Source organism: Gadus macrocephalus, chromosome 20, assembly GCF_031168955.1.
Source record: "Gadus macrocephalus chromosome 20, ASM3116895v1".
In the NCBI taxonomy this organism is placed as follows: Eukaryota; Metazoa; Chordata; class Actinopteri; order Gadiformes; family Gadidae; genus Gadus; species Gadus macrocephalus.
In genome coordinates, this window is record NC_082401.1 from 5,683,201 (window position 1) to 5,710,265 (window position 27,065).

At 45.1% G+C, this 27,065-nt stretch overlaps 1 protein-coding gene and 1 long non-coding RNA gene across 4 annotated transcripts; one reads left to right on the top strand and one right to left on the bottom strand.

Moving 5' to 3' along the window:
- Positions 1 to 4,596: 4,596 nt before the first annotated feature.
- Positions 4,597 to 26,932, bottom strand: si:dkey-3d4.3 (leucine-zipper-like transcriptional regulator 1 homolog). Of its 3 annotated transcripts, none has more exons than XM_060040883.1 (8): positions 26,784 to 26,932; positions 19,958 to 20,160; positions 18,728 to 18,810; positions 18,336 to 18,414; positions 17,642 to 17,688; positions 17,380 to 17,494; positions 5,805 to 5,988; positions 4,597 to 5,271 (listed from the first exon to the last, which is right to left on the bottom strand). In XM_060040883.1, the coding sequence occupies exons 2-8, from the start codon at positions 20,115 to 20,117 to the stop codon at positions 4,662 to 4,664; spliced, it is 1,278 nt and encodes a 425-aa protein (XP_059896866.1). In that variant the 5' UTR covers positions 20,118 to 20,160; positions 26,784 to 26,932; the 3' UTR covers positions 4,597 to 4,661. The 3 variants fall into 3 exon arrangements, with proteins under 3 accessions (XP_059896866.1, XP_059896865.1, XP_059896867.1); XM_060040882.1 differs by having other exon boundaries at positions 26,682 to 26,846; XM_060040884.1 differs by lacking the exon at positions 26,784 to 26,932 and adding an exon at positions 19,354 to 19,468 and having other exon boundaries at positions 19,958 to 20,082.
- LOC132449193 (uncharacterized) lies at positions 17,394 to 18,579 on the top strand. Its single transcript, XR_009523533.1, has 2 exons — positions 17,394 to 17,510; positions 17,670 to 18,579. It is a non-coding gene; the product is annotated as an uncharacterized LOC132449193 (long non-coding RNA).
- Positions 26,933 to 27,065: the final 133 nt, after the last annotated feature.

The window sequence follows — 27,065 nt, forward strand, 5'->3', positions numbered from 1 at the left end:
GTGCTTCTTCCTGATTGGACTGATGCTATTTGCAATGCTCATCCTAATCCCTTACTGATTATGAAAGCCTATGAGTTCTGGCTCCATCGTATGGAAACCCTCAGAAGGAGTCCACTCTATAGAGTGGACTTTTTTTTAAGATGTAATCTGACGTAACGAACGAATCAAAACGAACGAATCAAATAAACGAATCGTTATAGTGAACTGAACTGAAAGAACTAGTTCCCGGAAAAGAATCATTTTGCCCATCCCTAGTGGCAATGCAGTGTTTTATTCTATGCCTTTTTATTTTCGTATATTATTTCAATGAATACAATTTATTTATTCATAAAGACAAGATCTGGTCTTCAAATCTTTTTTCCAAATATAGGTCGTCTTACAATGGGGTTTGTGTTTATATTCGGACCAATACGGTACAGCGGGCGCTCACATGACGTTAAGCATTTCCTGGTGCATAATGTGACGCTTCAGAACCTAAAATCCTGTTTCTCCCCGTTGACACGACAACACATAACCGGCGTTTTCAGAAATCTCCACTTTGGCCGGAGTTTTTAGAAATGATCGTTTTCTGTGATAAGACAGGGCCTCGGACAGGGGGTGTTGCAGCACCCCCAGCACCCCTACTTCCCGCAGTACTGGGTGCAACTTACAGCTGAATGTAGTGCCATGTTGTTAAACGAAAACCTACGCTAGCCTGGCTCGCTCTCGCGCATCTCTGTTCGCGCTCGTGCATGATTGCGCGTCCAGGTACTTGGAATGGGTGGAGTCAGAGTCAGCGTTGAAGGAGAGGGGGTAGGACCATTTGAGTTGTGTATTTTCAAAATCTGCTGGCGTTTCGCAAATCGCATACCCAACCTTTAACTGCGAGCGCGCAAAAGATCTCTGCGCGCGCAAAATAGCCTCTCGCGCGCGCAAATTACCTCAGCGCGCGCAAAACAGCCTCTCGCACGCGCGAGAGGCTGTTTTGCGCGCCTCTCGCGAAAGATGTTTTTACGCTCGCTCGAATTTAATTTTGGCACTATGGGGGAGGGAACCAAGGCAGGGCGGGCTTTCCTATGATTGGTTTCTGAAGCGCGATATTTGATTGACAGCCCTCCTCAGCCTTCCTCTCATTCAATTCTGAATTGGCTGAAACGATAGTTACGTATTGTAACTCTAGATTCTATGAGTATAGGAACAGCCTTTTAACCCTCATAGGGTGTTCGTGTTTTTGTTACACAGGAGGTGCTGCTGGGTCTGGTGGACCCATTGCCTTTTAATTCAACATACTCAAGCTTTTTTTTTTAAATACTCACCAGATGGTTACTTCATCCCAATTGCAAGTAATATAAACAACACATATGTTAAATTTGTTCACTTTACCTTTGTTAAATCACATTTATGAATAGAGGTGCCACTCGTTTTTGTTTCTTTTTGCATTAAAATGCAACAAAATAAGGAAATGCCTCATAAAACAGGCATAACTGGGAAATAATCAACATCATTAGAAATTGAAACATACTCAATAACATCTGTCTGAACAACACATTAAAGCCTTTGAACACGGCCATTATACGTATATCAGACTATACCACACATGAGGGGCAGAGTCTCACTGTGTGTGTATTGCATATGTATTTTTTGCACTGGTTGCATGTATATTGTGTTTTTCTGTCCATCATGGGTCCACACACTTCACAGCGTTTCTTTTTGGCTGACGGGCTGGTCCACTGCTTGCGGGTTGTTCCTGGGCCTGGCTGCTCGCGGGTTGTTCCTGGGGCTGGCTGCTCGCGGGTTGTTCCTGGGGCTGGCTGCTTGCGGGTTGTTCCTGGGGCTGGCTGCTTGCGGGTTGGTCCTGGGGTTGGCTGCTCGCGGGTTGGTCCTGGGGTTGGCTGCTCGCGGGTTGGTCCTGGGGTTGGCTGCTCGCGGGCTGGTCCTGGCTGCCCACGGGATGGTCCTGGGGCTGGCTGCTTGCGGGCTGGTCCTGCCTGCTCACGGGATGGTCCTGGGGCTTGCTGCTCGCAGGCTTGTCCTGGCTGCTGAAGGGCTAGTCCTGAGGCTCTTTTACGTTTCGGAGCTGGCTGATGCTCATCCTCCTCTTCAAACTCTGAAATGTTATCCTCACTTTCCGAAACTATTTCCTCTGCATCACCATCAAAACCCTCTGTCTCTTCAAATATCAGCTGTAAGGCAGTCTGAACAGAGAATTGCTTTGCCATCTTGATCAGTTGTGGTATGGAACCACGCTGACAGAGCTTTTTTATAGTGTCAGGTCCCCAAGCTTGATAGTGTTGGGTGCTCCTATTTTGCAACCTTGTGCGGGAACAGTGGGTGCACACTGTGGGTGCTCACACCAAGGGCCCATTCACCTGCTTTACTTTTTCCCCCTCTCTCTTACACACACACACACACACACACACACACACACACACACACACACACACACACACACACACACACACACACACACACACACACACACAGAGGAAGAAGGGAAAATGAGGGTGCACAGAACCTATGATTTCCACACTTAAACTAGCTCCGGGTCCACTGGACCCAAACACCCTGTGTGTAATATAAATGTGATGGGGGGGTATACAGGGGGGGGTCATTGAAAATGTTTTCTGATTCATGTTCCTCACAGAAAATGAGCCAAAGCCAATGAATCTTAGTTCAAAATCATAATTATTTGTATCACTTTTATAAAGCTAAAAACTGAAAACGGGTCCCACAGACCCGAACACCTTATAAGGGTTAAGGCTATTGCTATTGGGTTATCCCTAGGCGTGAGCCGTAGCACTGAAAAATGTGTAATCCCCGACCACCAACAGCGTGGGCCTCAATTACGTCCGCGTGCGGCGTGCCTCAACGACGTCCGCATTTCGCAGATATAGTCGGGCGCCGGCGGACGTTCTGCTCCCAATAAACAGCTTTTCTTCTGCTATTTAAAGGACAATGAGGCCGACACTTAAAAGGCTGCGCCTATACTCATAGAATCTGGAGTTACAATACGTAACTATCGTTTCAGCCACTTACTGAACAATTCAGAATTGAATGAGGGCTGTCAATCAAATATTGCGCTTCAGAAACGGCCAATCATAGGAAAGCCCGCCCTGCCTTGGTTCCCTCCCCCATAGTGCCAAAATTAAATTCGAGCGAGCGTAAAAACAACCTTTGCGAGAGGCTGTTACGCGCGAGAGGCTGTTTTGCGCGCGCTGAGGTAATTTGCGCGCGCGAGAGGCTGTTTTGCGCGCGCAGAGGTAATTTGCACGCGTGCAGTTAACATCTCCACGCGTGGAATAATATAATACGGCCGAATGCATCTTTTATCACATTAGTGAATTATGGCACTAATGTGTCGCCATACTAATGTGTCGCCATAGTGAGCAGCAGCAGCAGCGTTCAAAAGGCAACAGCGTCCACCAACTGTACGACTCCACGTAAAAACACGTAAAAATAAAGAAAACTGGCGCACTTACAATAGCGAAAAGTGACTATATATAACTAGTAAACTTAGCTAAACTACTAAAGAGCAAAAAAAGCGACAAAATGTTCAATGCAATCGTGAGAAATATTGAAAATACTGAATCAAAACAAGCCATACAGAGCGGCGTTAGACTCGCCAGCGTCCCCGTTACTAGGCAACCGACTTAATTAATATAAGTCAGTCAAATAAGAACAATGATGTAAGGCGGGGACAAAAATTTACAAACCATTGCTGTGGTCAAATAGTCTTTTTTTAATGCTCTGGAAGGTTCCTAACTAAGTGAAACGACCTGGACGTACCTGAGAGGCAGCAATGATAGAGCTGTGTGAAGGAAAGGTGTTTTGAATGATGCTTTGTTTCTTATCTCCTTTTGCATAGGGTGCACTGAAACATCCTTTACAAAAGGGAAGGAGGGAATGTTCTCCCACAATTCCTTGGGGCAGCAAATTATAAAGCAACACCGTTCAGCTGTTCATGAAAACAAACTATCAACTTGACCAACAATTATTCCCATACAATCATAATTTGGATTCCTGTCGATAAATGTGTGGACAGGAGGGTGAGCGTGTGGCATCCACTTTGTTTCCATTTTGTGACTGGCGCCCTATATTCCTTTCTTTATTTCAATTCCAACCATGGTAAAGATGTAATATTTTCACCGGGTTCAACGTTTATATAGCCTGTACGAAACCACAACATTAAAAGCACACAGGCTCAGTATCGATGAGTTTTTTTAAATCCATCTTTGAAAGCTTGTGGATTCATCACGGCAGACCCAACTCCACAACATCTGCCTTTGCATAATTACGTAGCCTAATGTAATTCTTTTCCCAAGTCCTCATGGATTCTCCTTCACATCTTTCTTGAACTTTAAATGTTTTTCATCGAGGTCAAGAAAATCAGGTTAGAAAGGAGATAGACATACATTGTTTGATCATTCAAAGTTATATCCGAAACTGCCAATTTGAGTCCTTGAAGACCAAGTCTCATGCTCATTAGTGATTGGATTTATCATTGGCTGATGAGAACACATACAGCAAGAGAAAGAGAGGTGGGGTGTATGTGTTATTTCTTCTTCCAACCAGTTGTACCTTTCGTTAAATAATTATAATAAACAATTATATTTGAAAAAAAATCAACAAAACAACGATTTATTTGTTCTTGCTTTACAAGGGCCACCTGAGTAGGGGTGCATTTAGGGTTCGGTCAGGGTCATCTGCCACACGGACAAGGCTGCCTGCTGGCCCAAGGGCTTCCCGCCAAGGAGCAGCAGAAGGTCCGGAAGGTTCTGGACAATGACATCCTTCATCATTTCCTCTAGGTCCTCTCTTTCACAGTTCTCATCCATGTCCTCGCAGCTCCAGCGGTTGCAGAACGCCTGGTTCTCAAAAGTCAGACAGTTTTGTTTCCCCTCTCCGACAGGGCAGCGCATGGTCAAACCGTTCTCTGTTCTCTCAAAAGTCTCCAGCTCGATGGCGCCCTCTGGTTGCGTCCCCAGGTAAGACAGCGGGGAGGGGAAGCACTTGTTCTTGAAGGGCCTGGGTTTGGCTTCCACTCTGGGGAGGGGGGACCCTCGGCTGGTGGTGGGCTGGTAGCTCGGCCCCAGCCCCAGGCAGCAGTGGTGGATCCGGGCAGGAGGGCTAGTGGAGCCGAGCAGCAGGGCCAGGCGCTCCCAGGACTGGCTCCGGAAGCTGTACCTCCACAGTGAGTTGAGGGGGGAGTTCAGGCTCTGACCCCCGCCGTACAGGAGCAGGCCATCCCTGTAGGCCACCGCGGTATGGCCCACTAGCCTGGAAGGACCGGAGCTGTGTTTGTGTGTGAGGGAGAGCCATTTGAGAGATGGGTCAAGGATGACTCAGTGAAGCATTATGATAGCCGGTTCATCTAATAGTGTTCTCTAAGTCTAAATGCTAAGAGTGAGAGAATGACCCAGATGATAGCTGTTAAACATACATAATATAATTAATAACATAATTGGTGGAGTTAAATTCTTCCTTCATATTGAGATTAGAAAACTGTGGCAAAGGAGATTGAATAAAGCTTTGGGCTTGTGATCTTATGAAGATCCCACAAGCCTGTTTGTTTAAGTATTTTTTGTGTCATTTTACATGTTATTAAATTCCTCTAGTGCCTCTCATTAGTACTCAGTCCCCGTGCTTTACCAGCAATATGCCAGAAGTATTTCAGGTCTTACGAGTACACAGTTATGACGAGTCAGACCATGAGATGTTCTGGAAGTATGTCCTTCCAGGTATGATGGTGCATAAAAGCTAAAAGGCTGCCCGAGCGTGCTTGTTGGTCAAGCCCTGGTTCCCAGGGAGACCCAGTGGGTACTCACGTGGTCTTGAGACAGCACCAGGAGCGACTGCCCGAGTTCCAGCTCCAGAAGTCCCTCTGCTCTCGCAGGCCCCTCAGGCCACCGTACAGGTACATGGTCTCCTGGTGGGCCACGGCACAGTGACTGTGTCTGGGGCCCGGGCCAGACTGCTGATCCCCGCCCAGCAGAGACCAGCACATGGAGTCTGGAGCCACACACACAAACAATTAAAAAAGGGACAATAAAATTATACTAATACACTCTTTTTTGTAGAGCATTTATTTCAAAACTTAAAGGACTGTACAAAACAGTTCAGTAAATGCAAAGAACACATTAAAATCAACGATATATATAACACTTATACCCTCCTGAGATTTCATCATTGTAAACCATAAAAAATGTGCAAAATATAAACAAAGCTGAGCTGTTGGTCATAGTAGTCACTGGAGAAGGCATGAATGTCTATTGTCTAGCCTACACTGCTGTGTCTCTTCGGCTATGGTTTATGGAAGGACTGTTTGTAATTTTGCCCATTGTTAAAAAATACTGGCTTTATCTATATACTTTTATGTGTACTTCTTCTTCTGTATTTTTTAACATGCGTTCCACCTCTGTGAAGCGACTATGACATCAGAGATAGACCGAATATCTCGTTTGTGAAACCATCCTGTGCGAACGCCACTCACTACCTATCGACACAAAAGTTTTTCCTTTTGTGTCGTTAGTGAAATGTTTGTAAACAATGTTTGTAAATGTCTCTCTATTGGAGACATAAATCTTCCTACTATTAAAATCTTCAAAAGAGACATTTATTCAAAGTAGTCTTTCATAGTCAATTCATTGTGTTGGGAAAACTGAGTGAAACAGAGGGAAATCTCATTGGGAGGACAGCAGGGCTGAATGAATGATTTCACAGCAATGCACAATCATTTAGATAGTATATGTTCTTGGTATATGCAGCTCAAGGATGCCTTGTTCTTTGTGACTTTTCCATGGTTAAAATGCCTGAAAAAACTCATTGGCTTCCAGGTTTGCTCCAGCTTTCTATAGACACAGCTATGCCCTCTGCTTAATGACCCACCAACTCTCACTTTTCACAATATGACCACAATGTGTGTCTCTGTCATGTCAGTACCATTAATCAGGTGGGTGCATGGTTGACTCTGCCGTCGGTGTGTTAATGTGTGTATCAACCGATGTAAGTCGCTTTGGATACAAGCGTCTGCTAAATGCCCTAATTGTAATTATTCAATTAGATGGAAACATAGGTTACTATCGACCTTATATAATATAATATTCTTTAATTAATATAAGTCAGTCAAATGCTTCTACATTCTCTTTATTGATGGGGGTTTTGTCAAGATTTGATGTGAATACCATGCCTAATCAGACAGAACAGAGCTTTACGTCTCCACATTGACTGGCCACTGATTTCCTACATGAATTTAATAATAATAATGGTATTTAATATTAGCCAATATAAAAGTATATTTGACTTATTGTTAAATGCAGTGGTTTATGCCTGCACTGGCGTTGTATGCCGTGTGTGTTTGTCCCGTTAACTGCCACCACAGGTTGCAGGAAATGCAGATTCTGGATGCCACCCACATTATTGGCTCCAAGTGGGTAGATGCAAATCTGGATCACAGAGGCCACCTACAGTATATGATTGGTCAACCAATCCTCAAAGACCAACCAACTCTAAATGAAGGAGATGGATAAATGTGCATTTCCTGTTGAAACGGGCTAGCAGTTGCCATTGCTACACACATATATCTCAGCTCTTCTAGTCCTTTGTTTTTGTGACTGTCCCTGTAGGATTCCCCTTATCGGGAAAGGGCTAGGTAAGCTTGGGGTACCCTTTCCATGTGCATCACAAGATTTTTCTCTGTTAAACACATTAGGTTAGTGGTGGGTGCTGTCACACCAAATTTGTACCGGCTGCCAAATTTGTACCGGGTACGTAATCAGTTGTCCGTTGCCAGGCAACAAATGACAGATTACGTAAGGGGTTGTCCGTTGCCAGGCAGGTTCCAGAAAACAGTCCCTTTCATGTTGCCAAAGACGAAATAACATAATACAGATAACGGATCGCTAGATGACACTTGTTTTTACTTTATATTTCTATTGTACGTAATTGTTTAATCGAATTTAGCTTGTAATCTGAGTGTATAAAGCAGGTTTCAAAAAACATTTGCGCTCATGTTGCCAAAGACGAAATAACATTATACAGATAACGGATCGCTAGATAACACTTGTTTTTACTTTATATTTGTAATGCATTTAATTTTTTTATAGAATTTGTAAAATAAGTGTTATCTGTCTTGTCGCGCTCAATGAACGAGTTCGCAAATGTTCTTGAACCTTCCTACGTCATTCGACGCGATCGTCCATGATCGTCTGTTGCCAGGCAGGTTTGGAATCAATTAAGGATGACGTACCCGGTGCTTCCATTAAACCTGTGGAAGTGAGAAATACGTCTGCAGAGTCTTTGTGTTTTGGGAAAGAGTTTAGCTGGTCGTCAGGGTATTAGCAGACCGAAGACGGCACAGTGAAACAACGGCTATATAGCAAGCGAGATAAATCAGAGCAAGTTGGAAGCCAGCCGACATGACGTTGTCACACGCATCCAGTGGACGATCAACGGAGCATTCTCTACAGTCAAGTGCTACAGAGGAGAGTTCGCATGGAAGTACAGCAATACAGGAGTACCCGCACAGCGCATCGTTAAGGACCCGCTCGCAATTATGTTGTTCAGAGAGATCAAGTTCATCAGCGGGGTCTGCAGCAGTCAGAGCAAGAGCAAGAGCCGAAGCAGCAAAGGCACGGCTATCCTATGCTGAAGAGGAAGCTAATCTGAGGCTACAACAAGCTAAGTTGGAAGTGTCTTTAGAAATGCTCAAATATAAAAAAGAGGCTTCAGCAGCCATTGCTGAAGCAGAGGCATTTGAAGTTGCTGCTGATGTTAAGGATGAGCGACATAGTTGTGACCTGAACATAGACTCTTTTCCTTTAGAAGCCTCACAACGCACAAAGCAGTATTTGCTTGATCAACTTGAAGAAAGGGATTCAGAATTACAGTCATGTGATAACGGTGACACACGAGCAAAGACAGCGCCGGTCCCTAGCCACGTGTCACCTTCACCACTAAAGCCTGAAACCAGTCCTTTCTATCCGCATCAGAACAATACTGCTCCACATTGTCTCGTCTCACAGCAGCCTTACATCAGCACATACGAGGACAGTCACAGGCCATTCAACAGGTTGCCTTGAGACATTCGTCTACCTCAAATCAGGTCCAGCGGTGAGCATGCTACTCCTGCACACCACTAGAGACCACAAAATCACAACACCCGGCATTCTCCCGCATGCCACGCTATACCACCAGACTCCAATGACGGCAGTTCACACATAAATGACTTTGTCAGGTATCTGGCCCGCCGTGAGCTTGTAGCTACAGGCTTGCTTCACTCCAATGACAAACCCCAAAACTACAGAGCATGGAAGCGTTCTTTTTTGACTGCCGTCAGCGGCTTAAACCTGGAACCGAGCGAGGAGATGGATCTTCTACTAAAGTCGCTCGGGAAGGAGTCAGCCGAGCATATTGAACAGATAAGAGCCATACATATCAATCGGCCAGAAGCAGGACTGGCCATGGCATGGGAAAAGCTCGAGCTAACATATGGCTCAGCTGAAGCAATAGAAAATGCTCTGTTCAAACGCCTTCCAGAAATAATAAACCGTGATGGACCTAAGCTGACAAAGCTGGGCGATCTGCTGATGGAATTGCAGGCTGCTAAAGCTGAAGGAGACTTACCAGGCCTAGCTTTCCTTGACACGGCGAGAGGCGTCACCCAATTGTACAGAAACTCCCGTTTCGTCTCCGGGACAAGTGGGTGGACGTTGGTGCAGCCGACAAGCATCAAAACCAAGTGAGCTACCCTCCCTTTGGCTTCTTTGTCGATTTTGTAAGCCAGCAGGCTCGCATTGCAAATGATCCAAGCTTCAGCCTCATCGGCTACACAGACATGGCCCCCAGAACAGAGAAGACAGCGTGGAAGACGAACAGACAGCGGGTGTCCGTCCACAAGACAGATGTGTTACCCAGAGCCACATCTGACACGGTAGAGCCTCCAACAAGATACAGCGACGGCGACAAACTGTGTCTGTTGCATAAAAAGCCACACTCTCTACGTAAGTGCCGAGCATTCAGAGAGAAGCCCATTGACGAGCGCAAAACACTCCTCAGAGAAAACAATGTGTGCTTTAAATGTCTCTCTTCCTCGTCTCACATAGCAAAGAATTGCAAACTAAATCTCCAGTGTTTTGAGTGAGAGTGTCACGGTCTGTCTGCCACGCCTCTTTCACCCTCGCAGCTGGGCTGCATCAGGTGATTAGTGGAGCCTATAAGTTAGCTGAACACTGTTCACCTGGTGCCAGATTGTCTTCGCTGTTTGGTTCATGCAATTCTCTCCAGCTATTCGCCTGTCTCCTGTTCCCGGTTTCCTGATCCTGCCTGTTCCCGACTACGTTCCCCGCCTCGTCCTTCTGGATCCTCGTTCGCCTGTCTTCCGTCCCGGTTTCCCGATCCTGCCTGTCCCCGACTACGTTCCCCGCCTCGTCCCTCTGGATCCTCGTTCGCCTGCCTTCTGTCCCGGTTTCCCGATCCTGCCTGTCCCCGACTACGTTCCCCGCCTCGTCCCTCTGGATCCTCGTTCGCCTGTCTCCTGTCCCGGTTTTCCGATCCTGCCTGTCCCCGACTACGTTCTCCGCCCCGTCCCTGTTGTTTTGCTTGGCGAAGTAAAAACTGAACATCATAGTATTTGCTTGTCTCTGAGTCGTGCTTTTGGGTTCAAATCTGCCAGTCTCTTCAGTAGAGCGTGACAGTAAGAGCGACAGGCACAATACAGCGCTTCACCCTGGACCCGCACCCTGGCAGCAGGAGGCTGACCCTGCTTCTGAGTACGGTGGGGAGGAGAATGGAGCTTCACCCCAGTCTCAGGTCACCAACAAATGCACGAAAGTCTGTGGTGGGGAACTCACAGATCGCTCCTGCTCGAAGATATGCCTCGTCAAAGTGTTTCCAGCCGGCCACAGAGAAAAAGCAGTGAAACTGTATGCGATCATGGTCACTGGTTCGCCCACAGTTCTTTGACATGTTCAACGAAAAGTCCAAGTGCTCCTTACACACTAAGAACATGTGCTGGAGTGAAGCAATCAGCAGGCAGAAGGGCCAGTGGCTATGAAGTGGAGTCTCTGGACGAAACCGTTCGTGTCCCGCTGCCAAGCCTCATAGAGTGTGACGACATACAGAACAACAGAGAGGAGATTCCGACCCCCGAAGCAGCTCTTCACCATGCTCATCTAAGGTCAGTGGCATAGCTCATCCCAGACATTGACCCACAAGCCCCCATTATGCTTTGATTGGGACGGGACATTATCAGAGTACATAAAGTCCGCAAACAGGTGAATGGCCCTCACAACCTGCCTTACGCACAGAAGTTATGGTGCGTTCGAGTATTCTCTGCGAACCGACTCGGATCTCGGATCTGATGCCACGCCCACACTTTTTATTATTTCGCTCGGTCGTTGGAGGAAAACATGGACGCCACCCGGAAAGCTGTTGTCGCCTGGTTGTCGCGGTAGCATTGGCAGAGGACCAGGCGATCCAATATAAGTAGGCTATAGGCCATAGTCAAGTCAAGTCAAGTTTATTTATATAGCACATTTAAAACAACAGTGGTTGACCAAAGTGCTGTACACAAATACAATATATTTGTGTAAATAGGCAGAGATACGGACGCAGTAAGGTATTGCAGTAATACGAGTGATTGAAATTACCATTTTAAACCACCAAAGTGGTCCAAGCACAATGAAAACAGTTCATACTTCAAGTCACAATGGGCGCAGCCATCTTGAATTCTGTCTCGGAATTTCGCTCGGTCACCACTGAGTTCAACCGAGATGGCGAGATCGCCGTCCGAGGAAAAGGGGCGTGTTTGTGCGTGTCGCTAGGCAACGTCCTCGGACCTCCGAGACGGATGGATATTAAAACGCACCATTAGACCTGTGGTGGGTCATTGTTGGAAATGTTTGCCTAGGTAATGTCCATAGACCGCTGACTATTAGCACGTTCCACACAAACATCATAGAGCTGCAACGGCCCACTCTCTTTGACAAGTGCCCCAACGTGTTCCATGTGAAGGAGAGGTTCAGTGAAACCCAAGCCACCAGTGAGCCTCCAGCGTATTCTGAGGACCAACCTTTCTGTGAAACCGACCACCTTGGATGCACGGTGTTCAGGCGGACCAGGGATGATAACCAGGTGGCTCCCTCCATTCAAGATGCAACGTTCATGGAGATAATGGATGAAGGACTACGAAAAGACTCGGTGGCGCCATTACCTTTCAAAAGCCCACGCCAACGGCTCCCAGACAACAGGGCACAGGCGCTGAGGCGTCTCACATCTCTCAAGCGTAACTTTGAGAAAAAACCTTAGATGAGAGACCACTTTCTCACCTTCATGGACAACATGTTTCGGAACGGTCATGCAGAGTTAGCCCCCCCTTTCAGCCCGGACAAAGAAAGGTGGTACCTACCAACGTTCGGAGTTTATCACCTGAAGAAACCTAAGAATATACGTGTGGTGTTCGATTCCAGTGCTCAGAACGACGGCGTATCAATCAACAACGTGCTGTTGACAGGACCTGACCTGAACAACACACTACTGGGAGTGCTGATTCGGTTTAGAAGAGAGGCCATCGCTTTCATAGCCGACATAGAAAAGATGTTCTATTGCTTCCTAGTAAGAGAAAAGGTCGGTGACTTCTTACGTTTTCTCTGGTTCCAGAACAATGATCTCTCCAAAGCCATCGTGGATTACCGAATGAACGTCCACGTCTTTGGTAACAGCCCTTCACCTGCAATGGCTATTCACGGCCTACACAAGTCTGTTCAAGGCAGCGAGTTCCACATCGACCCATATGTGCAGCACTTCGTATTGCATGACTTCTACGTTCATGATGGGTTGAAATCCCTGCCCACAGTTCAAGCTGCTGTCAGCCTGCTAAAACGGACACAGGAAGTGCTCTCCAAGTCGAATCTGAGGCTCCACAAGATTGCAGCGAACAGCAAAGAGGTCATGGACGCCTTTCCATCGACCATGCAAGTGACCTCAAAGACCTTGACCTCCATGCAGACATGCTACCGCTACAGCACAGCCTTGGGCTTGACTGGAATCTCAAGACAGACTGTTTCCTTTTTAATGTCTCTAGTGAGACCAAGCCTTACACCCGGCGGGGCGTCTTGTCCACAATCAATAGCCTCTACGACCCACTTGGATTCGTCGCGCCTGTCACAGTCCAAGGCAAGGCAATCCTGCGGGAGCTCACGGCGGAGAGCGGTGATTGGGACGCGCACTTACCTCCAGCCATGGAAGATGCCTTGATATCTTGGAGAGCCTCTCTGTCCGAGCTCGCTGAGCTTTCCATCCCAAGGCGCTGAACAGAAGCCTCATCGTCAGCAGCGGTAAGAAGAGAATTGTGTGTGTTCTGTGATGCATCAGTTAAAGCTATCGGTGTTGTGTGCGACCTCAAAGTGACTGATAGCAATGGCAACAACCAGATTGGATTTGTAATGGGCAAAGCCAAGCTGGCCCCCCGCACTGAACACACAGTGCCAAGACTTGAGTTGAGTTAGCAGACCTGGTCTCAGTAGAACTAGACCTACAGCTTGATGCAGTAACCTACTACTCAGACAGTAAAGTAGTCCTGGGCTATATTAGTAATGAGACCGCACGCTTTTATGTCTATGTCAGCAACCGGGTGTTACGTATCCGAAGATTCTCCCGACCAGACCAGTGGCGCTACGTGCCTACAGACCTGAACCCTGCAGATCACGCAACGCGTTCCGTTCCTGCTAGCCAACTGAAGCACACCAGCTGGCTTAATGGTCCCAAATTTCTCTCCAAGCCGGAGCCCAGCAATTCTGAGAGCACTTACGACCTTGTTGACCCGAGTACAAGAGCTGTGCACATTGAAGTCATTGAATCCCTCGACACCTCTAGCTTCATCAACACGCTACGGCGCTTCCTTTCAGTGCGCGGGCCAGTCAAACACATTCGCTCTGACCGCGGCACGAACTTCATTGGCGCCTGTAAAGAACTGAAGATAGCCTCAAACATTAACAGCACTGCAGTGAAGACTTACCTCTCAGACAAGGGCTTCACCTGGTCCTTTAATCCCCCACATGCATCCCATTGTGGTGGATCATGGCGAGGAGAATTCTGGACGCAATGTTCCTCCAGCTGAAAGAAAAGCTCACTCACGAAGTGCTGGTGACTTTCATGGCAGAAGTCACAGCGATCATCAACGCCAGGCCACTTGTTCCAGTGACTATGGACCCTGATGACTCGTTCATTCTCTTGCAGCTGCTCTTCTCACACAAAAGACGAACATTGGTCCTGCTCCTGCAGGTGAGTTTGGAGTTGCTGACCTCTACAAGTCCCAGTGGCGACAGGTGCAGCACCTGTCCAACATCTTCTGGGATCGCTGGAGGAAGCAATTTCTCCCAACACTGCAGGCCCGCAAGAAGTGGCAGTCCACTCAGCCAAACATTCAACCTGGAAGTGTACTCCTTAAGAACAGTCAAGCACCTGCGCCAGGTTGAGGTGAAGATCATCAAACCAGGTGGGACTAGCCTCTTTCTCAGGCCAGTCAATGAAATAGTTCCCCTTTTACCTCCAGAGGCACAGTAAATGGACTGTTTAGTAGATGGACTGTTTAGTAAATGGACTGTTTAACAGGAAAGAAAAAAAAAAAGAAAAAAAAAGATGGGCTGTGCATTGACTGTGGGGTGACGTGTATCCACGTCAGGAGGGGAGTGTTTTGTTACGAGTAGAAGTTCAATGTTACAGGTAAAATATACATGCATTTCCTATGCGTTTCAATTCAGGAAGCGTTCCCTTAAAGACGCACGGTTCCAATCGGCCAATCGCGTGACTCCAGGAAGTAAACTCGCAGTTGCGTCTAGCTGGTTCAGTGTTCCGTTCAAATCTGTAAAATCCAGAAAAATTTAATCACATCTGAAGACAAGTCAAAATCTTGTGCTTTACATATATTTTGGTATATATTTTGATTTAATTTTAAGGTACTAATCACTATTTTGACAAGTTTGTATAGTTTTCATTGCAAGACAGTTCAAATGGCTATACGAATACCATGTTAGTTCACACGTGGGTCATTTGACGACGTTCATAGTGTTGAAATGACCATACAGAATGTTTTTCACAAGTAAATATTCTTGTTCATTAGTTTGAGATGAGATTTCTGATTTCTCTGCCTTTTTATTTGTGTGTTGCAGTTTCACCTTTTCCCATGTGCGTCCATTAAACCTGTGGAAGTGAGAAATACGTCTGCAGAGTCTTGGTGTTTTGGGAAAGAGTTTAGCTGGCCGTCAGGGTACTTTCAGTACTTTCCAAACTTTTGCCACTCACCTGTTATACTGGTTTATGTTTATGTATTCCCTCTAGTCACTAGGGTCATAACACTAATAGTAGCCTACATTTCAGTCAATTGAATGCAGGTGCTGACTGGAATAAACATTCACATTGTTGTCATATCGTGTAAATGGAATTTGTTTGTAGGGGTGGTAGTTTAGAAGAGCCACTGGGCCTTGCCTATAGACAGCTGTGGGAAACTGGGATTAGGCAATTTATTATTTTCATGCATTTAAATCATGCACAAGTCATCAAGCCGCATATATAAGGAACGTTTTGGTTGCAATCAGTGGGTTTGTATCGACGATGGGTCTGGCCTAGGGCTGGGCGATATTGCAAAAAATATTATCACGATTATTTTTTTGATATTGATCGATATCGATATTAATCACGATATATGATTTGATACTGCTGCAGCCTGAATAAACTAGAGTGTTCATTAGTTAAACCATACTTTTTTGTTTATAACCATATTTGTGATAAGGGAACATTTAATCACATTTAAATATAAACATTTAACTTCACAAACGTGTTTTATCTGCTTCCAACAGAACAATATAAGGTAGCTTGCCTTGTATGGCGACACATTAGTGCCATAATTCACTAATGTGATAAAAGATGCATTCGGGCGTTTTATATTATTCCACACGCGTAGATATTAACTGCGAGCGCGCAAATGATCTCTGCTCGCACAAAACAGCCTCTCGCGCGCGCAAATTACCTCAGCGCGCGCAAAACCTCTCGCGAAAGATGTTTTTACGCTCTTGCTCGAATTTAATTTTGGCACTATGGGGGAGGGAACCAAGGCAGGGCGGGCATTCCTATGATCGGCCGTTTCTGAAGCGTGATATTTGATTGACAGCCCTCCTCAGCCCTCCTCTCATTCAATTCTGAATTGTACAGTACAATGGCTGAAACGATAGTTACTTATTGTAACTCTAGATTCTATGAGTATAGGCGCAGCCTTTTAAGGATATCGCTATTGGGTTATCCCTAGGCGTGAGCCGTAGCACTGAAAAATGTGTAATCCCCGACCACCAACAGCGTTGGCCTCAATTACGTCCGCGTGCGGCGTGCCTCAACGACGTCCGCATTTCGCAGATATAGTCGGGCGCCGGCGGACGTTCTGCTCCCAATAAACAGCTTTTCTTCAGCTATTTAAAGGACAATGAGGCCGACACTTAAAAGGCTGCGCCTATGCTCATAGAATCTGGAGTTACAATACGTAACTATTGTTTCAGCCATTTACTGTACAATTCAGAATTGAATGAGAGGAGGGCTGAGGAGGGCTGTCAATCAAATATCGCGCGTCAGAAACGGCCAATCATAGGAAAGCCCGCCCTGCCTTGGTTCCCTCCCCCATAGTGCCAAAATTAAATTCGAGCGAGAGCGTAAAAACATCTTTCGCGAGAGGTTTTGCGCGCGCTGAGGTAATTTGCGCACACGAGAGGCTGTTTTGCGCGCGCTGAGGTAATTTGCGCGGGCGAGAGGCTGTTTTGCGCGCGCAGAGATCATTTGCGCGCTCGCAGTTAATATCTACGCGTGTGGAATAATATAATACGCCCGAATGCATCTTTTATCACATTAGTGAATTATGGCACTAATGTGTCGCCATAGCCTTGTAACCTATTGAAAATAATGTAAATACATTTTATTTTATTTTTTTCTAACTTTATTTTTATTTATTTTTAATATCGAGCATTTATGTCTAATGCTTATCGTCGTAATCGACATGAGTTTTATCGCGATTAATAATCGTAATCTAATTATTGCCCAGCCCTGGCCTGACAAATCTAATTCCACTACGCAAAATCTAAGCCCCTGGGTCTATATATTCCTTATTTCCATATTTCCTTCACCATTTTCTCGGTTCCTTGTTGTTTTCCTTGTTAAGATTTCTTTGCTAGGACACTATCGCTTTACGGCAACTTAGTATTATAATTTTGAGATAAACATATTCTTCTGTCTGATTTAGGAAACACATTTCTGTATAGCCTGATTTAGGAAACACATTATGCTGTATAACATGCGATAACATGTTTGCTAGCACATTTTTCACTTTCACATGAATCGCTTGAAAAAAATGCTACTTGCTCTCACCAAAATCTAATCTCCAGAACTCCTGCGAGGAGCCCCTCATGTCGACGTAGCCTCCGTAGACGAACATGGAGGAACCAAACACCACTGCACTGTGGCTCTTCCTGTTGGTCGGTATCTGTGCACACATTTGGGTAAGCCTATTACATTAGTATCTTTCAAAGTGTGTGTGTACATGTCGCAGGCAGGCACAGGCCCCAGCTTGGCCTGGCCTAATGTGTTATTACTTGCGTTGAATATAATGGTACGGCAGAGCCTTACATACCCGACAAACAGTCTTCTTTCCCTGCCAGTGGACCCATTTGTTCTTCCCTGGAGAGTGAAATGAAAAGAAAGAAGAGAAAGGAACTGAGCAGTGAAAACAGGGGTCTGGAGATGGAAGCTAAGCAGCACTCAGCAGGGTATTGTGTCAGGCTAAACACTTCACAATTTGTGCTATTTTGAGGCACGCTGGGAGCATGGATATTGTGTCCTGCTATTGTCTGAATGTTTCCCATTCTTTTTAAATTGTGTTTCAGAAACATTGTTTGGAGAAAGGCTAGTCACTTAGGATAAAATGTATAGATAAATTACCGGTAAGCGTTTTTTTCAGTTTTAGTGAATATCATTGTATGTTGCATATTTAAAACATTGTCATAAACTAGTGAACAACAACAAAATGCAGCGCTTTACAACATATAAAGGAATAACTGCACCACCGTGTATTAATATTGAAAGATTATTCAATTTTTACACGGGTATATTGAATAATGAAGAATGCTCATACTGTGACCCCTAAACAACCGCCTTCATTTCATATTTTCACTTTGGATGATTGTGGGAATGTGACAGATTAACTTTCTGACATGTTGGTATCAGTGTAAATACCAGAGCTCTAAAGGTCTACAAGCACAGGCAAGTACGCTGGTCGGGCCAAGGCACCCGCTCCCCACAGCAGAAACTCCTGTGAAGCAACTCACCCAAGTCAAACACCCACAGTGGACACCCACAACCTGTGTACGCACCGTCCAGGGTCCCCCCGAACGCGTACAGGAAGCCCTGGAATCACCAAATCATCTGTTAGATGTGTTACTGGACTGGAGCAAAACAGTGATGTCCTTCCAGACCTAGATCAGGGCGGCAGATAAGGCTGATAACAATGGGATTTTTATTAGAGAATAAAAGGCCATTGCGTCGGGATGTGCAAGTCCCAACAGTCAAGCACTGGGTTTGATACCCGGTGTTGGCACGCATCATTGAGCCAGATTTCTAACCCCTTTCTACTCCTCAATGACCATGAATATCTATTGCGTATTCACTGTAAGACCTAACAGACTACACAATGGTAATGTTAGCTTCATGGGATTTGTACCTCGTGGGCCACCATAGAGTGTTCCTCCAGCTCCTCTGGTGCCGCTTCACCTTTGCATGGCAACTGTGTCCACTCGTTACGCACTATGACAGAACATCCACAGGCACACAAGTCAAGCACAGGCACAGGCAAATCCGCTCGCGTAAGCATACTCAAGATACACCCGAAGACAAAGGGAACTCAAACGTATAAGGGCCTTTTTCGATTATGTAAAGTCATGGTCCACAAAGCACATTTTAAATATTTAAAGGTCCCATGGCATGCTACTTTATGAATGTTTTTATAGAGATATTAGTGGGCCCCTAACACAGTATTCGAAGACGTTCCCGAAATTCTGCCGTGGTGCAGAATTACAGCCACTAGGAGCCAGTCGCACATTGAGCTTTCCCCAAACGTGCCGTTTCGGTGTCTGTAGCTTTAATGCAGGAGAGAGGCGGGTCAAGGAAGAGGGTGGGGGTGTTGCACTGAGCAGCTTGCGGCCACCGTACCATGCGCTCTGTTTACAGTTGATGCATCGCAATGGCGAGGTGCACACAGCCTTTGGCCATGTTCTGTAAATATTCTAGAACACTCCGGGTGCTCCGGCGGGAGTCCTACACACACACACACACACATGTGGCACTCACACGGTCATAGCTCATTGGCGGGCCAAATTCTCTGTGCTGGCAAGGCAGAGAATGGGGAGGTGGCATCTCCCCTTATGACGACATACCGGGAAAATTCCAAAACGATGCGTTTGAGCTTCGTTTTTTCAAAGGCGGAGAAGAATGGTTAGTGCACGTTTTACACCCAACAAAATTTCTAGCTACTGGGGGAGCATAGGTAGATTAGGGGAACACATATTAATGTTAAAAAACCTCAGAAAGTGAAATTTTTATGCCATGGGATCTTTAACACAAATATTTTTAACTTCATAAGTTCATAATGATTGGACTCAAATGTCGGAATGGAAATCTCCTTTGTCAATACTTTTTTCCATACTTATGAATTCCCTTTGATGCGCCACTTTAATACTGCAATGCTGTAATTGTATGTAGTGTAATTTAAGTAGATACTCTATTCATCCCTTTGGGGAAATTCAGGTATCCAGTAGCAACAGACAGTACAGTACAGTTGACAAACAAAAAAATGGACGAACAGTAAAAGTCACAGAAATAAGTCCATAAAAGTCAATAGAAAGTGAGAAATATTGCCACACAGTACGGCGCAAAGGGATGAACCAGCACCTACCCACGCTGTAGCTCCAGAAGTCCCGCAGGCAGTGGGTGCTGCGGCCCCCCAGGACATACACATCCCCCTGGTAGGTGCAGCAGGCGTGCTTGTAGCGGTCACATGGTGAGGCCTCAGCCTGGGGGAGGGGCGTCCACAAACAGGGGCTGCTGCGACTCATCACGCCAGGCGGGCCAGCACCACTGCTGTCATTGTAGCATCTCCTACAGCGACAGGTCATTAACGTTAAGGGAAGGGAATTTACATTTGCATTTAGGGCATTTAGCAGACGCTTTTATCCAAAGTGACTTACGTAGGAGTAGGTGTAGGAGTAGGAATAACAATATATCGCTGTCGGGACAGTAAGGATGTTCATAGAACCAAGTGCCAAGCACTTACAATCTCTATTTTAACCAATTCCCCGTACACAACAAAGATATCTAGGATAAGATGCTACACAATGTTAAATACTACACAATGCTAAGTACAACAGACAATAGGTGCTTACATTAAGTGCCAGGACGTACAACATACAATAAGTAGGAGGGGTGGGAGGGGGTGGCTATGCAGAGTCTAGGTGAACTCTTAACAGAAGAGTACTGAAAAAGCAATGTTGTTGTGTTTTAAAAGTTAAAGTATCCTAACATGCAAACAGAATCCATCGTTCAGCACTCCCCATCAGCTCCTAATTAAAATGTATCTGAATTCACTGTCTGATTCCTTTCTGCTCTTACATGCTCTTAGAAATCTGAATACTGTAGAATTTCCTGCAAGTCGATAAATAGCTTACAGTGTTACAACTAACTAACCATTATTATTATTGCAAAAAGTATATATGTTACAACGATTTCTGCTAAAAAGATAAATGTGTGGTTACATCCAGTTTGGACGCAAAGGTTTTGATGAAAATCAGCCAGGCCTGAAGGGAATTTTGTGGCTAAGTGAAATGAAAGATAAAACTAAAGTACTGACTGAAAGAAAAACATGGATAAATCTCTAAGATGCTATAAACCACAACAACAGCAATCCCCATCCTTTAGAGAGCAATCTGTGTTCCTGGAAACCATACCAGAAAATACCCCATGTCCCTGAAGGATCTTCCTTAGCCACCCAGTTACGTGAGAGGATACCTGCGATGCCCATCCGTGACAACACTGTGTGTTGTCACGGATGTGGAAGGTTCTAATCTCTAGATTACTCAAGAACACCCGACTCATCAACGGGATCTGCGTCCGAGAGGGTTATGTGACACAGCAAAAAGCCGACGGAATACCATGGGAGACGCCACCAGTGAAGAACTACAGAGCTGCTAGTAAAAAAATAAAATAAAAAATGCTATAAAAAGATTATTGTTCCCAAGCTCTCTCAACTCCTCCATTATACTTTACTACATCGATCATTTAAGAATTAGAACACTATAGCAACCCCCAATGACCTAGCAACCACCCAAAATAGAAACCACAGAGGGAACTCACCTGGGACACAGTAGCAATTACGCAGAATACCCTAGCAACCACCCAGAATACGCTGCCAATCACCCCTTACACCCTAGACACCAGCCATTTCACCCTAGCAAACACCTACAATACCCTAGCAATCGTCCAGAACACAAGCAACTGTGCAGATCACCTGTCCAAAACCCCAAATAAGCAGCATGTAACACCCTAGCAGCCACCACTAAACCACAGCACTATTTCACTTCACTCATTATCCCTCATACTTTTCCCATGCATCAGCTATACACCAAAAGCTGCATACCACTATTTCCAGTGAAATTTATATTTTTCTAGTTCCTCTGCCTGTGCCCTAGTAAATATAAATAACAGAGCCATATCTAGTGTAATGACATCTGTTTCGCTACGATGACAACTCGGACGCCAGCCTTCCGAGTCGGAAATCTCCAAGCTTTCTTGCGGCATTTCTCGGAGGCACGCCCCCTTTTTGCCTTCATCTCTCTGAATTCTGAGAGTAGACCGAGTGCAGTTATGACGCTCTCAACAAAAATGGCTGCACCCGTGAAGAGATTTATTTTCTTTGTATTTGTACCACGTTGGTCATTTTAACGTTGATTTTAAATGCTCTTACGAATGGTTACATTGCTACTTTATTCCGGTCACCAATTAATGCATTGCACGGTCTTGCTGTGCGTGCAATACAATGTAAAGTTGTGTTGTTTGTTTTCGGGTTGGTTTGCTAAAGAGGCTAATGCAGCTAACAATAAACAATGAATAGCCAATTTCCTGACACATTCACAAAGACGAACAGGAACGCTATAAATGCTCTGAGACAGGAAATTACGTCAAAAGTGCAACTCGGAGGGCTGGCGTCCGAGGATTCAGGAACACACCATTAGGCCGTGTTCACATCTAGCGTTTTTTTTTAGATCTGCCAGTGCTTGTTTTACATTATATTCCTATGGAGCAGAGCGTTTCTGGAAAAAGTCACGGCTGTTTTTTTCAACGCTTCTCCCAGCGTTTTTTTCTGCCATACGGCAGAATATTTAATAGCTTTTGAATGTTAATTAGTAGGCCTAAGTAGGTTGAAGTTCTTTAGTTTTTCCCCGTGAAAGCGAACAGCTGTTGTTCCGTTCCAAATCAGTTGTCCTCTGCCATCTCAGCCCTTACGGGAGCTTTTCAATTCATCCTGGAACGTGCATCTTTTCAGGGAATTTGTACAATAAATCCATAATAAATACCGAATATTGATTGTATTATGTGTCCATATTATATCCATTATATTGACCGGGTATTCCCAAGACGCTCACGCTCTGCAGCAAGCCAGTCACAGTTGATTGGCGCGGCGCTGTAAACGTAAACAAACAACTAAGCTAAGGTTAGCATTTTACGCTAAGTATTACTTTTCCTCCTGAGATCCCGCTAATGTTGTGTTATAAAGTAAAGGGAAACAAGATATCTATTCTTCCTCCACCTCTCTCACTTCTCTGCTTGGTGTCGCTGACGCTTATAGTTTGCCTCCCTCGCTCTGGTAACGTCACGTACGTGAAAAAAAGTGTACTCCGAGTACTGATTTAAGCTTCGAATACTAATTTTCTGAACGAGTATTCGAATATTCGAATAATTCGGGCCAGCCCTAGTAGCAACACACAAGTTTCAAAACACAGGCTTTGGGATACATGAGAACAAAAATTAAGTGGTCAAGGAAACATATAAAAAGGTCACTTTATCCCATACAATTAAAACAGAAATGCATTTAAGCGGCGGCGACACATGCTGTTACTTTATGTGGTCCAAAGGCTGAATGAACCTGATCTATTTCGCAAGCGATAACATCGTAAGTGTGTCTATCTCTCACCCTCTTGCAGGCAATAGCAGCCTTCTCAAGTTTTAAATGCTGTCTATCCAGTGAACGGTCATTCCTAAGTAACTTTTGTTGTTGGAGGACCAATTGTCTGTGGTGGTGGACACATGATCCGGGGAGGACTCGAAAAATATTTTGAGCTTCGATTCCATGTCGGTATAACACGGTATAACACACAGACAGACGCTGCAGCCACACGCATGCACGCACCTGAAACAGATCAGAACTTTACACGCAGGCAAACACGGCTTGGGTAACGCAGGAAAGCGCGTTACTATAGTCTGGTAAAGTAGTGTAGTAGTTACCGATATTTTAAATGTAATGCGTTACATTACTTCGTTACCCAAAACAGTAAGGTCGTTACTGTAACGCGTTACCCCCAACACTTAACTCTAACTATATTAAACGACCTGTTTAACAGTTACCTCACGCAAATATTACATAATTGAAATGATTTGACTATTGTATATTAGAAAAGTAATTATATACAAATAGTTACCTTTCATGCCACTTAACATGGTGCATATTCTGAACATATTCTATTGACTGTGGACCCATAAGAATAATAAGGAAACATATCTTAACTTTACTTTTACTTGTAGCATGTTCACGATTGCACATTTTAAAAGTAAACATTAAAAGAGGTGTAGGCCTACCTCAAGGTTACCACAAAACTAAACAAGGTTTCTCTTTAGAAAGAAAGAAAAATCCCTGTCTTGACAGTTATCAGAGAGGCTCATTGTCAACACTGTGGCTTAACTGGAATTGATCTACACTTCATCATGACAACCAGGTGACAACCCCTACATCTTCAACCTGAGCCTGAGTCTGGAGAGGGTCCCTGTACTGTGGAAGACATCCTGCCTGGTACCTGTACCGAAGAAGGCGCGTCCCAGCATCCTCAACGACCACAGACCGGTGGCACTGACGTCTCACCTGATGAAGTCCCTGGAGAGGCTGGTCCTGTCACTTCTTCGGCCCTTGGCCAGCTCATCATTGGACCCTCTTCAGTTTGCTTACCAGCCGAGACTAGGTGTGGAGGACGCCATCATCTTCCTGCTCCACCGTGCCTGCGCCCACCTGGACAGTCCGGGAAGCACTGTGAGAATCCTGTTCTTGGACTTCTCCAGTGCGTTCAACACCATCCGGCCTGCTCTGCTGGGGAGTAAGCTGACGGCGATGCAGGTGGACCCTCCCCTGGTTTCCTGGATTACAGACTATTTGACAGGTCGACCGCAGTATGTCAGACTGCAGGACGGTGTGTCTGATACTGTGGTCAGCAGCACTGGGGCTCCTCAGGGAACTGTTCTTTCCCCCTTTCTGTTCTCCCTGTACACCTCGGACTTTCAGTTCCTCTCTGAGTCCTGCCACCGGCAGAAGTTTGCGGACGACTCTGCAATTGTTGGCTGTGTTAGTGAGGGGAAGGAGGAGGAGTACAGGAGCGTTGTGGACTCCTTTATCGAGTGGTGTGCAACTAACCATCTGCTTATCAACCCCACCAAGACTAAGGAGCTGGTGGTGGATTTCCGCAGGAGGAAATCTGCCCCTACACCCATCTCCATCAACGGTGTGACTGTGGATGTTGTCCAGGATTACAAATACCTTGAGTATTCCTGGATAACAAACTGGACTGGGCCAAGAACACCGAGGCTGTTTACAAGAAGGGCCAGAGTCGACTCTATTTCTTGAGGAAGCTCCGGTCATTCAAAGTATGTAACATCATGCTGAGGATGTTCTACCAGTCGATGATAGCCAGTGCGATCTTTTTTGCAGTTGTGTGCTGGGGCAGCAGGCTGAGGGCAGCAGATGCCAGGAAGATCAGTAGGATCATCAGGAAGGCTGGCTCCATCCTGGGGGTCCAGCTGGACTCTTTGGTGGTGGTGTCTGAGAGGAGGATGCTGTGTATACTGAACAATATCCTGGACAACAATGCTCACCCTCTCCACCAGGTGCTGACCTCGAGCAGAAGCACCTTCAGCAACAGACTCATCCTCCCCCGGTGTAACACAGAACGCCAGAGGAAGTATTTTCTTCCTGTGGCCATCAGACTGTTTAATGCATCTACCTCCGGCTGCAGAAGGGCCCGTGGAGACACTATGCCCTGAGACCAATGTCACTTTATTTATTTATTTAATTATTTTTACCCAATTTATTTATTTAATCACTTTAGTTAATTTATGCTGCCAACAATTGCTGCTATAATATTTATTTATCACTTAATCACTTTACCACTTTTACCACTAATACCACTTTTATCTAATCGCTCCTTTTCACTTATTTAGTTTGTACTTATTTTATTTCCATCTATTTTATCTATTTTGACTCTAACCCTGTATTACTTTCCCACCTTTGTATTGTAACTGTTGCACAATAATTTCCCTCGGGATAAATAAAGCATCTTGAATCTTGAATCTTGAATTGAATCTTATCAAGTGGTGACATTGGTGAATCTACAGTTCACCATAACAACCAACTGACGACCCCTGCAAAATCAAGTGGTAACATAAGTAAACACTTCTGGACCTTGGATCAACAGAAACCCTCAAACTCTTAACTTGTTCAAACACCTGCGACTAAGCATTTTTCAAACATACTTGTGCATTGACATTTAAGAAGGGAAAAATATATACATAAAAGGGGGGAAATGCAAAACAAGTGTTTTGTTAAGGCTATTGCCTAATTATTTTCTGGCACCGAGAAAAAAATGAGAAGTGCATTATGGTGTTTTAAAGTGACCAAAAAAACTGATGCAATACAACTGCTCTTCATGTATGAAATCAATTTGATCGTGTGTATCGAAGTGTATAGGTCCTACTTAACCTGGTTCCCAGGCGTTCGCGTCTCAAGACGGAACGCCCTGAAAGGGATGCTTCAAATTAGCGTTATTGGAAAGAGCGCACGGGACATTCAGATACATGGTTATGGGAGCTAGAGAGAGGGCGGTACTTCTGATACAGCCACATCCGTTCCATGTTTTGGACATTGCTTTCTTAAAATGTTCGTAAAAACTCCGTATATATTGTCATTGTCGTTGCTATTGTTATTATTAACACGTTGATGCATTCTTCTCTCTCAGTAGATGGTTCACTAGAGTAAATAACTCATAACTCAAGTAAGAGAAGGAAATTACGTTGCGGTAAACCGGAAATAACGCTACAATCCCAGAACCTATCTCAGCCCAACCCTATCTCTATTAGGATGTGAGCCGCTTCAGAAGAGTGTGCTCCGTTATCCACTGTAATGTTCAGAACTATGACGAAAACGTTTGACCGAATTTACTAAATAGTTTATATTGATAAGCTTACGTGAACACTGGTGAACATTTGGTTGAACGCGAAAGTTATTGACGAGTTGCTCGAAGCTATGAAGAGTGAGAAACTTTGTGAAGAAACCACTACCCCTCTTTAGAGATAATAATATATATTACCGTAGAAACGTCCCACATATGGCTACATGTAATCCTGATGTATTGACGTCAAGCCATAGAAGAGGTAGTGAGGAAGAAAGCGGTACAAATCCACTAACTAACCAAAGGATCTGGTGGTAGTTGCTGCTTTCTGAATTCCGTTTTTCTGATCGTCTCTCAGAGGAGGAGGAGCCAGTGTGGGCTAAGGTCTAAGGAAGGAAGGAAGGAAGGAAGGAAGGAAAGGATGAAGGTAAAGAGGTATGGCTTGACTACAGCACACGTTACATTTCATCAGTCATCTCATATTTACCTATAAAAAGAGGTGTTATGACTTATATAGCGACAACAACCACAGCCTCGATTTTTCATGTTTAAGGAAGGAAGGAAAGAAGGAAGGGCTTGACA